The sequence below is a fragment of the Tursiops truncatus genome, chromosome 5 (assembly GCF_011762595.2).
Source record: "Tursiops truncatus isolate mTurTru1 chromosome 5, mTurTru1.mat.Y, whole genome shotgun sequence".
NCBI classification, from domain to species: Eukaryota; Metazoa; Chordata; class Mammalia; order Artiodactyla; family Delphinidae; genus Tursiops; species Tursiops truncatus.
In genome coordinates, this window is record NC_047038.1 from 76,128,846 (window position 1) to 76,142,584 (window position 13,739).

At 36.1% G+C, this 13,739-nt stretch overlaps 1 protein-coding gene across 3 annotated transcripts in view; it reads left to right on the forward strand.

Moving 5' to 3' along the window:
• LOC101318802 (DNA-directed RNA polymerase II subunit RPB2) overlaps positions 1 to 13,739 on the forward strand; it is a 46,077-nt gene that overhangs the window by 13,208 nt on the left and 19,130 nt on the right. For 2 of the 3 annotated variants that reach the window (XM_019928110.3, XM_019928112.3), the window contains 8 exons: positions 1,750 to 1,914; positions 4,009 to 4,205; positions 4,369 to 4,488; positions 5,309 to 5,495; positions 8,693 to 8,836; positions 9,104 to 9,243; positions 9,343 to 9,454; positions 12,885 to 13,039. In XM_019928110.3, the coding sequence (XP_019783669.1) occupies positions 1,750 to 1,914; positions 4,009 to 4,205; positions 4,369 to 4,488; positions 5,309 to 5,495; positions 8,693 to 8,836; positions 9,104 to 9,243; positions 9,343 to 9,454; positions 12,885 to 13,039 (1,220 nt within the window). The remainder of the gene's footprint in view (positions 1 to 1,749; positions 1,915 to 4,008; positions 4,206 to 4,368; positions 4,489 to 5,308; positions 5,496 to 8,692; positions 8,837 to 9,103; positions 9,244 to 9,342; positions 9,455 to 12,884; positions 13,040 to 13,739) is intronic. The other variant, XM_073805301.1, reaches the window with a different exon arrangement.

Here is a 13,739-nt window from a genome sequence, read left to right on the forward strand (position 1 = left end):
TAATATTTTAAAGGGAATGAAGTGAACAATCAAGGTGTATGATCTTTATTTTGTTGAAATTCAGTATACATGTATATTTCTGTGTAGGTTTTTTGTTTGTTTTTTTGTTTTGACCTTGCCACTCGGCTTGCGGGATCTTAGTTCCACGACCAGGGATTGAAACCAGGCCTCGGCAGTGAAAGTGTTGAGTCCTAACCACTGTACCACCAGGGAACTCCCTCTGTGTAGTCTTTTTAATTTTTTTTAATTCACAAACAGTTGTTCATAGTGATTCTGTCGACTTGGACGTTGTGGCTAAAAGATGTAGCCAACTGCCCATTTCCATACTCTGTGTGCTTTCGGAGTGCTTTGTAGTCAACCCTGGCTAAGTATGGGACAGTTGGTATCTCACAACTCCTTGTATCCACCAGGCTTTGTGTAATCATTGCCAAGGGCTTCATTGTCATGTCCATTAGTGCCCACAGTAGCTATTTTAAAACAATCTGAAACCTTCCCTCACCTTTCCAACTTTACAAATTACTTGCCTTGGGCCTTGAGGCTTGCTGGCAATGGAGTGAAATTAGGATTCTCAGCCACTGAATTTCCTGTATTTATTAGGCTCCTAAAGTGTGTGCACCCAAAAAGCTGACTAGTCTGCCTGAGCTGCCAACATTGTGATTATAAGTATCAGCAGCATGTGGGCAGCCGCAAAAAAAAAAATTCTATCGTTCTCTCCTGAGGTTCTAGATAAAATAGAGAACGTCCAAGAATTGATTTTTAGAAAGAACCTAGTGAGTTCATTTTTAGACAAAAGGTTTTGAGGTGGCGTGGTGCATGGTGTAGGCATTCTTTTTTAATGTTTTGTGTATTCTGAAAAAGGTCTATGATGAAACAAATGGAATAATTGAAAACTAAGTTGAAACAGCCAAATGGCAGTTGGGATGGGAGGGTTGAGAGTACAGGAAAAAGGTCAAGATGAAGATTCACCTGTCCTTTATGTAAAGTTGTTACTGAACATCCATGAGATAGGTTAAGGTTTCTAAGGAAGGAGGCCTGAAGTAGGAGGAGGAAGACAACAGAAACTTACTAGATGGACCATGATAATGTAGGGTTATGAAGCCAAGAGAAGATAGACTTTGATATTGAAGGAAAGAAATTTGATTAAAATTGAGAAACTAGGTGTTTGTATGCCAGTGTAGTAACTTTTATTTCACTTCTGTGTTGCAATTAAAGAGGGAGAAATTGGAAGAGAATCTTATGTGAGAGAGGCTGTTTGTTGATTTTGAAATGTTATTCATATTTGGAGATATGTCACAGACCAACTCTGAGTTAGTATTTATTTTTCATTCTGTGCTTAGCTTTTTTCCACATTTGTCTAGCTATATTCTCTCTTATTTTCCCCTCATCTATTTCTTTCTTCCAAAATTTTTAATTGTTTTGGTTGGGGGAAAGGACGAGGGGGGGTCTGTGTTCATACCTGCAGCCAAAGGTCATTTCCAAATACAGTCTGGGGCAGTTCTAGAGGATCCTGGCAGACAGAGAGTAGAGAATGGAAGTCCTCTCAGGTTCAGATGACCAGTCTATCCATCAAATAAGTAAACCTCTTGCAGTGGTTTTTGAAAAGCAGCCATAGGATGTTCCTTAGAATATGAAAGGCATGCCTCTTTTGAAATACCTACAATGAACATGTATGTAAAATGGTTCTTTTGATGTTTATATATGGCTATAACGTCTGTATTCTCATATTCTAATGATTTTTTATTTTTCTAGGGTGCAAAAAAGAGTGCTATTGGTCAGCGCATTGTGGCAACCCTACCATATATCAAGCAGGAAGTTCCCATCATTATTGTGTTCAGAGCATTAGGTTTTGTGTCTGACAGAGATATTTTAGAGCATATTATTTATGACTTTGAAGATCCAGAGATGATGGAAATGGTAATGTGCAAGCAAAATGTATTCATAGTATTTTTCAAGAGGTTTAAAGTTACTGTTGCTAATCCAAAAACATAGTAGAAAGCTGCTCTGAAGATCAGTTTAGCTGTTGCAAACCCCATGCTGTTTACTGTGTAGTGAAAGCCTTCAGCCCTGCCTTGGCTTCTTTCTTATTTTTTTTTAAAGGCATATAAATACCAGAATTTAGTGAATTAATTTTCTGTTTTACCTTTTTTTTTTTAACACCTTTATTGGAGTATAATTGCTTTACAGTGGTGTGTTAGTTTCTGCTTTATAACAAAGTGAATCAGTTATACATATACATACATCCCCATATCTCTTCCCTCTTGCATCTCCCTCCCTCCGACCCTCCCTATCCCACCCCTCTAGGCGGTCACCAAGCAACAAGCTGATTTCTCTGTGGTATGCGGCTGCTTCCCACTAGCTCTGTGTTTTACATTTGGTAGTGTATATATGTCCATTTGGCTTCTTTCTTGACAATTCTCTGTAAAATCGACATGAAAACTAGAGGCAGTCAGAGTTCATTGACAGCAGCAAGAAGAAACAGTAGTAAGGAAAATCGTAAAAGCATACTAGTCTGATGCAGTGTAGTAAAAAGGGAAAATGTAGTTGATATCTTCTTTTTTTAAACAACTTTTTATTTTGAAATCATTTCAAACTTACAGAAAAGTTGCAAACAGCTCCTGTATACTCTACACCTATTTTCAGCAGTTGTTACCTTTGCTGCATTTGCTTTAGGATGCTCTTTATCTATATACACACATTGTTTTTTTCGGGATCATTTGAGAGTAAGTTTTAGGCATCATGCCCTTTTACTCCTAAATACTTCAGTGTATATTTCCTAAGAATCAGGATATTTACTCACATAATCATAGTATTACAATTTTTAAAATTGGTACTTCAGTGCAGTACATACTGTTAACTTGGAGATCTTATTTAGGTTTATGTCAGTGGTCCTGATCATGTCCTAATGGCATTTCTTTTTTTTCCTGGTTCAAAATCCAATCTAGGATAATGTATTACATGTTGTTTTTATGTCCCTTTAGTCTCTTTTAATCTTCCCTTGTCTTTTTCCTCAATGTTTCATGACACTGAAGTTTTTGGATAGGATAGGCCATTTATTTTGTAGAATATCCTTCAATTTGGGTTTTTCTGATATTTCCTCATGATTAGATTCAATTTATGCATTTTCTGGCAGGACAAATACAGAGATCATATTGTGTGCTTTCCAGGGCATCACATCAGGAGTCACATGATTTTATTGTGTCCCATTATTGGTAATGTTAATTTCACAGTGCTGTCTGTTAGGTTCCGCCACTGTAAAGTTATTATTTTTGTGGGAAGGATTGTTGAGTCTAGAGAAATATGCATTTCCTTATCAATCTTTTCCATTGATGATCCTTGGCTAAGGAGTAGTTGATATTCTTAAAGTTGTCCTGAATCATCCAGAGTCTTTAAGACTACAGAGAAATAAGGTAAAATACAGGCTAAACATCGGTCACAAAGAAGCTGGAGTATATTTTAGTTATTAGAGTATTTATTGCTATGGTTACATGACAAAAATGGATTCTGGTTAGATTTTTGGCAATAGTCATGTGCTTTTTTTTTTTTAACTTAAAGATAATAAGTATTTAGATACTTAAAAGATAACCTTTTAAACCAAGGCTGAAAACAGTATGACACATTTATTCATTTGAGACTTAGTAAATTTTAATTTGAGTGTTAAACTTCTCTAAATTGATTTTAGATATTTGAAAGGAACTTTTTAAAGCTACTGTTCATTAAAATGTAAAAAACAAACAAAACATCCCCAAGACTCACTGTGCTCTGTTATAATGGAATTATTTGTATTTTTCTGGAAAGTATAATTGTGCTGATGAGTGGATTTTTTTCAGAGGTCCCTAGATCTCTAAGGTGTCTTCAAGTTCTAAGATTTTGTGATTCCTTGAATTTCTAAAAATATTTGCATATTCAGTTAGGTTCATAGGGATATTTAACATAAATTAAGTGACAGTTGCCTTATTTTAAAGTAAAGATGTGAATTTGAAAATAATTTTTATTTAAATTAACTGCTAGGTTAAACCTTCTCTCGATGAAGCTTTTGTCATCCAAGAACAGAATGTTGCACTAAATTTCATTGGTTCAAGAGGGGCAAAGCCTGGTGTCACCAAAGAGAAAAGGATTAAATATGCAAAGGAAGTATTACAGAAAGAAATGCTCCCTCATGTTGGCGTCAGTGATTTTTGTGAGACCAAGAAAGCTTATTTCTTGGGGTATGTCAAATTTCATTGTTTCAAGTTCTTTGCCAAGCTGTGGTTGAGATAAAATTTTTCTTAAAGCTAAAAATGTCAAAATTGATGTTTTTAATGTATAAGTTTAAAAAAAATCCCAAACCATGTCCTTTCTTTTTTACTTCTTTCTTTTCTTTTTTTAAAGGTACATGGTTCATAGGTTGCTGCTAGCAGCTTTGGGTAGAAGAGAATTAGATGACAGAGATCATTATGGAAACAAAAGATTGGACCTTGCTGGACCACTACTTGCATTCTTATTTAGAGGGTAAGGAATTACAGAATGATATTGTTAAAAGTAGAGAGATTTCACTTTAGATTGGTTATTGCACTTGAGATGCTAAACTATCTTGGCATCCATATTGGGTACACATGAAGTTAGCTACATTCTTTGCCACTTGCCCAGTTTAGTTCTATTGATACTTCAAATTTGAGAATTTCAAGATTGTGAGGAAATTTATAACTTGTTTACGTTTTCTCTACCTTTACAAAGCATTTGAGAAAGCTGAATTATTGCCTTGATTTTCTAAGTGCTGATACTGGAATTTTTATTAGTTCTGCTTTGCAGTTTATAAGAACAAAAGCTGGAAGGAAGTCTATCAAGATATTAGCAGTGGTTGTCTCAGTATTGGGGTTATATGTGATTTTTATCTTATTCTTGATATGTTTTTATATTTTTCGTATTTTCTATAATGAACATATAATACTTCTATAATTAGAAAAACTTATTTGTAAAAATAATGTAGGTAAAAATAATGTAGGTAATAATATAGGTAAAAATAATGTAGGTAATTTAATACAGAAATAATATTATTGTATGTGTTCTGTTATTTATTATATTGTATATTAGTGTTTTTCAACCTCGTTTTGTTATTGCCCCACTAAGGGGCCTCTTTTGAGTATTTTTCTCTAATTGCTTTGCTTGTATATGTTTATGTACCATATGTACGTCTTTGCTTTTTATATAAAAAGTAATAACACTTCCCTCCCTCTACCTCAACCACTTTTCGCCCCCTTGTGGGCAATATTATCCTTGTTAAGGATGCATATTGTAGACCTTTACATGTTTAAAACATTTTATTGGGCAGAATGTTTAAGAATTTGCTTAAAGAAGTACGGATCTATGCCCAGAAGTTCATTGATCGAGGAAAGGATTTTAACTTGGAGTTGGCAATTAAAACAAGGATTATATCTGATGGCCTAAAATATTCTTTAGCTACTGGGAACTGGGGTGACCAAAAGAAAGCTCATCAAGCCAGAGCTGGAGTATCTCAGGTAAGGATGTTAACTGTGACTACAGGTTTGATAAGAAAATGTTATGGGACTAATAGAATCTTTCACTAAATGTAAATTGTTTTGCCTTTTTTTTTTTCTTGGTCAGATATAAAAGTACTTGGGGGCTTTTGAATTATGAAAGTGAAATTTTTCTTAAATTAGCTGTTAGCATTACTAAGAGATTTAAAAGTTTTGACTTGCATCAAGATATTTAATGAATTCGAGTAGCTTCTTGGGAGGTGAAACAGTCCATGTTTGTGAAATTTTTGGTTTTTTTTAATGCCTTAAATATTCTTCTTTAATTAATTTATTTATTTATTTATTTTTGGCTACATTGGGTTTTCGTTGCTGTGCACGGGCTTTTCTCTTTAGTTGCTGTGAGCGGGGGCTACTCTTCGTGCGGCGCGTGGGCTTCTCGTTGCATTGGCTTCTCTTGTTGCGGAGCACAGGCTCTAGGTGCGTGGGCTTCAGTAGTTGTGGCACGCAGGCTCAGTAGTTGTGGCTTACAAGCTCTAGAGCGCAGGCTCAGTAGTTGTGGTGCACAGGCTTAGTTGCTCCGTGGCATGTGGGATCCTCCCGGACCAGGGATTGAACCCATGTCCCCTGCATTGGCAGGTGGACTCCCAACCACTGTGCCACCAAGGAAGTCCCAGTTTTTCTGTCTTAAAAGCTCTGTATTAGAAGCTGATACCCAGAGAATAAATGGGCATCTGCTTCCTTTTTTGCAAAATGTAATACCTCTAACAGTGATTTCTCTATGTTGGCCTGTTGTTATGTACAGTGATTGCAATAGCTACTCTCAGGAGGAGTAATGGGGGAAACCTTTTACAAAAATGTCTCACTAGGTATTTTTTATTTATTTTTTGTATTTTCATATAAGATTGAAAATTTATAGTGTATATGTCTAGCTTTATGGAGGGGATCTCCCCCTCTTTTTTTTTTTTTTTTTTAAACTAGCCTATACCAGCGTCACCTTATTAATTTGGCATTCAGACACCAACTTTAAGCTCCTGATTCCTAGAAACCTAGATGCCTTAAGAAATTCTGGAAGAATGCTTAGAGTCCAGTTAAATTTCTAGTTCCTTTTAGTTTAGTAAGGATTTGTTGAGTCTACTTGGTGTTTGTGATGCTGGGTTCACAGAGTTGAATGAGACGCTCTTCCAGCCCTCGAGCTTACCATCTATTAGAGGAAACATTCGTCCATGTACAGCTCATTCTGCCTTGAGCTGAATTATGATAAACGCCATCCTGCCAATTCAGTTCAGTGTGTGTACTGGGACTTAAGATGTGCCAGGCACTCTGTCACACATTGGAGATACAGAAATGAATAAAACATGATCCTTGATCTTCAGTAGTTCACAGTCTATACTCATAGATGTAAACAGATATTACAACATGATACAGTGAGTATTAAATGAGAGCTGTGCACACCTGCTCTGTGGGAATGCTGGAGAAAGGCATTTAGCACTGGCTGAAAGGGTGAAAAGAAGTGTTTTCTTTAGGAGGTGACAGTTGAGCTGATTCCTGAAGGGTTGTTGGGAAATAGCCCAAGTCTTGGAGGAGGGTAGAACCAGTAGCTCACAGGAAAACTGGAGAAAACTTAATATCCTGAACAAAGGGACAGGGAGAAAAGAGCATGTGTATGTGGAAGGAGCTAGAGCATTCTTGGGTTTTCAAATCAAAGCGAGAGAGTTAGGAAGATGGGGTTGGAGTGGAGAGCTGGAACACCTCATAGAGGGGAGTGACATGTTCATTTTTGCTTTTTAGGTAGATTCACAGTAATTGGCAGTGTGGAGAAAGATTTGAGAAGGGCAGAGTTGGTGGCAGAAAGATTGTTGCAACAGCCTTAGTGAGAAATAATTAGGGCCTGCACTAGAGCAGTTTTGTAGAGGTGGAGAGTGGAGTCAAATTTGAGAAATATTTACGAAATAAGTTTTGTAAGACTTTGTGACTGATTAGTTGAATGATGGAAAACTCCACAGAGTAGAGAGAAGAGAACAGTTCTTCCTGGAGGTGGGTCGTATGTCTTCTATGGAAGTGGTAACATTTCACCAGACAGAGCAGAATGGGGTAGTACATTCCATTCTGTGGCAGTAGCGTGGTCAGAGTTGTGGAGGTGAGAAGGTGTTTGGCAATGTGAATGGAGTACAGGAGTTCTGGAGACTGCTGGTAGGGGAAGGTCATCTGGGGCTTCATTGAGAAGAGCTTCAGAGTCATGCTGCTCTAGTTGGCGGGGAACTGTATAATATTTTTTAATTCAGTGAGTGATGTGAACTTATCTATATCTGTGTTTTAATAATTCTGGTAACTGAGGAGAGTAGATTGGAGAGGACATTACAGGAACTTATGAGCTGATGGCGATAGTATAGGTAAGAGGTAAGGGGCTGGTTTATTGCTGTGACATTGGGAATGGTTTTTTGAGAAAGTTTGAAAATAGAGTTGACAGGATATGTTTATTGTTTATTATATGTGAAAGGAGGAAGTCAGAGACAAAAATATCTTGAGATTTCTAGATTGGGAGATAAAGGGAAGGGTGATGCCATTAACAATGACAGGAGACTTAGGAAGAAGAAGGAGGATGGGTTGTTGTAGGGCTGGGGAATGTGGTGATTTTGTTATTAGGTACATTGAGTTTGTGTTGCTTGCTTTATATCCCTCTAAATATTATCTTACTTACAAGTATTACCTTGCTTAGTGTTCTGTAAGTGTTGAATCTCTGTGTTGGATTCAGAGGCCTCAGCCTGGGAAAAGTTCTCGGATGGATTAGTGATGTCTGCTATGATCAAAGGAATGTGAGTTGGTAGCGTATAAGACTTACTGAGTGCCTAATGTATGCCAAGTGTACTGTTCTAGGTACAGGGATACAACAGAGAACAAAACAAACAAATAAAAATTCCCCACCCTTGTGGAACTAACATCCTAGTGGTTGGAGATAGACCGTAAACAAAACATTTATGTGGTATGTTAGAACTGTATGTCATATATTTGCCATTGCTGCTGTAAGGGTCAGTTAAGTTACAGGGGTGAATAAGATTATCCAGGGCAGGATGGAGAAAGGAGGGAGGGATGCGGACAGTTGGACACTGAGTGGATTATATGTAAAAATATGACTTTGCCTGATTCTAGTATTTGCCAAAAATGTGATAGTGTGAGTAACCGAAATGCCCAAAATTTAAAGATTTGCTATTGTTTTCTAGGTATTAAACCGCCTAACTTTTGCATCTACTCTTTCTCACCTGCGTCGTTTAAATTCTCCCATTGGTAGAGATGGCAAGCTAGCAAAACCAAGACAGTTGCATAATACGTTGTGGGGAATGGTGTGTCCTGCTGAGACTCCAGAGGTAATGCATTAGAATTTATGTTCAAGACAGAAAGTCCAGCAGTAATCATGTAGGGTATAATTACTTTTATAAGAAATTTTTTGTTACTTATAATTACTTATAATTTTATTTAACTATGTAGTATAGTTTAGAACTAAGATATTATAATTTTGTTCTTAGGAAGTAAGAGTACATTCTGAAATCAAATTGGAGGAAAATGTTTGTTGAAAAGAATTTGGATAGGCATGTTAAATCAGTATGAGTAATATGTACTTTATTTATTCCAAGGGCCATGCTGTAGGACTTGTGAAGAATTTAGCTCTGATGGCTTATATTTCAGTTGGATCTCAGCCTTCTCCAATTCTGGAATTTTTAGAAGAATGGAGTATGGAAAATTTAGAAGAAATTTCTCCTGCAGCTATTGCTGAGTGTGTATAAATACAATTTAAAAAAAAAACTTGTTAATCTTCGGTTATAACTTATTAGAGGGTTACTAAGTGCAGAATGCTTTTGGTTTTGCATTTTAGTGCAACGAAGATTTTTGTTAATGGCTGCTGGGTTGGAATACATAAAGATCCTGAACAACTTATGAACACTCTACGGAAATTGAGGCGTCAGATGGACATCATTGTGTCTGAAGTAAGAGTCCTTAATTAATTAAGAGGACATGATCTCTGGGATTTCCAAACTAGGCATAAAGACTAGTGAAAGTTATCTTTGCATTGGTATCTTTCTTGAACTGGTTTCCTTTGAATTGTAAAGTACATTTTCAAAATTCTAGATGATGTTTTGAGCTAGATTTAATTATAAGGTATTGTTTGCTTTAATGCCTTAGATATACGCATCTAAAATTTTGACATGTAATTTGTTATTAAATTATATTTTGGAATTCAAATTACATTTTGAAGTAAAAAATTCTTTTGAGAATCTTTTTGTAAAGCTGACTACAGTGCTTTTAAAAAGCGAGTGAATATCTCTGATTTCTCCTTTGTCGGAATCCAGAGATTCATTCATGAAATGTGATACACCTCTATTAGATTCCTTTATGTTTAGGTGGATGTTGAAGAGCTCTGGGATTAGGATGGATTTTTTTTTTTTAGTCATCAAAATACTGTATGAGCTTTATTCCTCCCCAAAATAGGGCTTTTGCTTTTAGTGTACTGTATTGAGGGCTGGGCTCAGGCTTTTGATTTCCCCAAATCTACACCTTTGGGTCTGTCTCGGTGAAAGTGGATTTGGAGAGAAACTGTAACACACTTAAGCTGACCTCCTGTCTATGTAGCAAAGCAGAGAATCGAGGTTTGGCTGCTCCAGGCCTTCCTCTAGTAGGCAAACCTGGATTTTGACCCAGGCGTATTCATGGCTTGAAGAAATCAGGAACAGCATGCTTCACTTGAGTGTGGCGGGCAAGGCTAAGAGAAAGCCTAAGAACCAAAATTGGTTGTGTTTTTTGTGATTGAGAACTTTGTTAATGCCAGGTGTTTCTGCTGAGAGCTGCCTTTAGGTTTTCTGTCTTCTCTAGGATAAAATTAAATTCTTCATGCTGTTTTAGGCCTCTTTACCTTTCCATGGGCCCATTCCCTCAACCTGGAATGCTTGTGCTCCTTGTCATCCATGCGTCCTCAAAAATGGGTAATAGGGAAAAGGGTGCTTATTACTTTTTTTTTAGGTAAATCTCACCAATTCTGCAAAACTCTAGTGTTAACTCTCGTCTCCTTCAGGATATTTCACCTGACCACCCAGTTTGATTTAGATCAGAGGTTGGCAAACATTTTCTTTAAAGGACCAGGTATTAAATATTTTAGTCTTGGTTTACCTTACAGTGTCTGGTGTGTATTCAACGCTGCTGTTGTAGTAAAAAGTAGCCATAGACAATACATAAATCAGTAAAACTTTATTTAAAAAAAATAGATGGCAGGTGAGGGCAGATTTGGCCTGCAGGCTGTTCGCTGAGCCCCTGATTTAGATCTGTCTCTGTGACTATATGTGGCATATTTTCCTTAAATAACTTCTGACAGAATGCTTATACCAGATAGTAACTGTTGATTTATTTGCCTACCTCACTTTCTAAACTATTAACTTCTCAGAGGCAGGGAACATGTCTTAATATGACTTTGTATTTTCAGTTCTGAGTATGGTGCCTGACATGTAGTGTCTGACACTGAGTGAGTGTTTGTTGAAACTATGAATGGACCCTATGTCCTTGGACTAGGCTCTTTAATCTCCTATTGGAGAGTGTTGTTGGGAGCTTCTTAGTGGGAAAATTGTGTATATTTTTCAGGAGTCTAGTATTTTTTCTTTTCCTTCATACTTTCTGATAATCAGAGGTCCTCATTTTACCCATTTCTAACTTTAGCCTTGTGTTGGACCTGTTAGGCTTTCCTGTCAATAGTCCTCTCAAGAACACCTGTTTCCTTTGGAACACAAGATACTGTTTGGCCTTTGAGGAGACGCAGCTCAGTTTATGTCTTCCTGTTAAGACAAGAGCTATATTCTATTAACTGTATTGTAATATTCTATATTCTATTAGGAATTCTCTAAGGATTCAAGGTAAGCATTTGAGAATGCCACGCATGGTGTTTTTGCTCATAAACACAGTGTTTCAGATTGTTTTCTAAGGACAGGAAGTGGGCTAGGAATGTGGGACTTATCTTCTTCTTGGCTTTTGACTCTTTACTTTGGGAGAACTTGGTGTTTTTGATCAAGCTTTTATGATTTACTATCATTTTAAAACTGAGTAATCCAAACCTTTCCTTTCTTAAATAAACCCAATCTTTAATTTCTTTCTTTTTTTTGGCTGCATTGAGTTGCTTGCGTGGTTTTAGTTCCCCCACCAGGGATCGAACCTGGGCCCCGGCAGTGAAATCGCAGAGTCCTAACCACTGGACCACCAAGGAATTCCCCACCCAATCTTTTCTTTAATAAAAGTATCCAGATGCTGATTTCACTTTTTAAAAGTACTTTTGTGTAGAAATACCAATCTGTTTTTCCATTTCCCAACTCATTGGCAATTCATTGCTTAGTTGACTTTTAAGATTATATATTAGATCTAGATAATTTACTGAAGATTCTTATTTGTTTACTTCTTGACTTATTTCTTTTTATATTGGCACTTCAGATTCTGTAGTGCTTTTAATATTATGTTCTTTATCGTAAGTTTTCCCAAAATATTTTTGATGTTTTCCAGGAATATATTTTCTAGCACTATCCAGTAGAAATATAATGCAAGTTACATATGCAATTTATGTTTTTCTACTAGTCAGGTTAAAAAAGTAAAAAAAAGGGAATTCCCTGGTGGTCCAGTGGTTAGGACTCTGCGCTTTCACTGCCGAGGACGTGGGTTCAATTCCTCGTTGGGGAACTAAGATCCTGTGAGCCATGTGGCATGGCCCCCCCCCAAAAAAGAAATAGATGAAAATAATTTCATTATGTTTTATTTGACCGGATACATCAAAAATATTACAATTTCAACATATAATCAATGGAAAATTATTAATGATAAATTTTATTTTTTTGTACTATCTTTGAAATCCAGTGAGTAGTTTATACTTACAGCATATCTCCTTTCAGAATGGCCACATTTCAAGTGCTCAGTAGTGACATGTGGCTAGTGACTGCTGTATTAGAGAGCTAGACTATAAACCATTTGTCTTATAGGTGATTGTGAGAAGTCAGGCTTATTACTGGGAAAGCCTGATCAAGGCAGAGTGATATAGGGCTGGATATTGAAAGGTTACACACGTGAAGTACATGTAATTACCAAAGAGGGAAAACAAGAAAATAAGAAATATACTCGTATTTGTCATATCAAACATATATTTTCTTCATTTTAATTTATTTTGCATGACATTATTACCAGATATTGTTCAGCTTTATAATTACCAAGGTTAGATATTTATCCTATATAAAATTTTAAATTATACCTAGGTTTTTAGTATATTGAACAATGATAAACTAAGATCTATTAATTTTATTTGATAATCTATTAATCCTGTTGTATTTTTAGCTAAGCCTTAATGATACAGAGAAAATAAAAGTTCATGAGACTGTTTTGTCTTTTTATGTATAGGTTTCTATGATCAGAGATATTCGAGAGAGGGAGATTCGGATCTATACAGATGCAGGCCGTATTTGTAGACCACTTCTGATTGTGGAAAAACAAAAGCTACTTTTGAAGAAGAGACACATTGATCAATTGAAAGAGAGAGAATATAACAACTACAGGTGAGAACATGCAGTTAGAAAAAAAGTTAGATATAATTCACATGCCCTAAAATTAAGCATTTTAAACTATGTAGTTCGGTGGGTTTTAGTATAGTCACAAGATTGTGCAACCATTACCACTATCTAATTCCAGAATATTTTCATTGACCCGGAAAGAAACTCTGTACTCATTAGCAGTCACATTTGCTTTTTCTTAATTTTTGTTATCAAGTAAGAGACTTTTAGGGTTTTATTTAAGCGTAAAAGTCTTTGTGACATGGTAAAGACTACCTCTACTACTAATAAGAAATAACCTCTGTGCTTTCACTGCATGGGGAATGGGTTCGATCCCTGGTTGGGGAGTTAGGATCCTGCATACCGTGTGGTGCGGCCAAAAAAAAGAAAAATAACCGATGTGATATAGATAATGTATAACATAAACAATATAATAATAAATTTAATAAAAAGAATCTTTTACAATTTATTATTAGTGATATATGAATGTGTATATTTTTATTGTTAAAAATTCAAAAAATAGGTGTAATAAAAAAATATAAAAGCCCCCAATTCACACTCTCCTTTTCAGAAGTAAATACTGTTACCATTTGGGGTATTTGTTCTTCCAGACCTTATTTTTTGTTTTTATATACTCACCCTAGCCCCACAAGTAGGTTCTTTACATCAGAGCAGAGCAAAACAAACTAACAGTAGTTACAGAGCC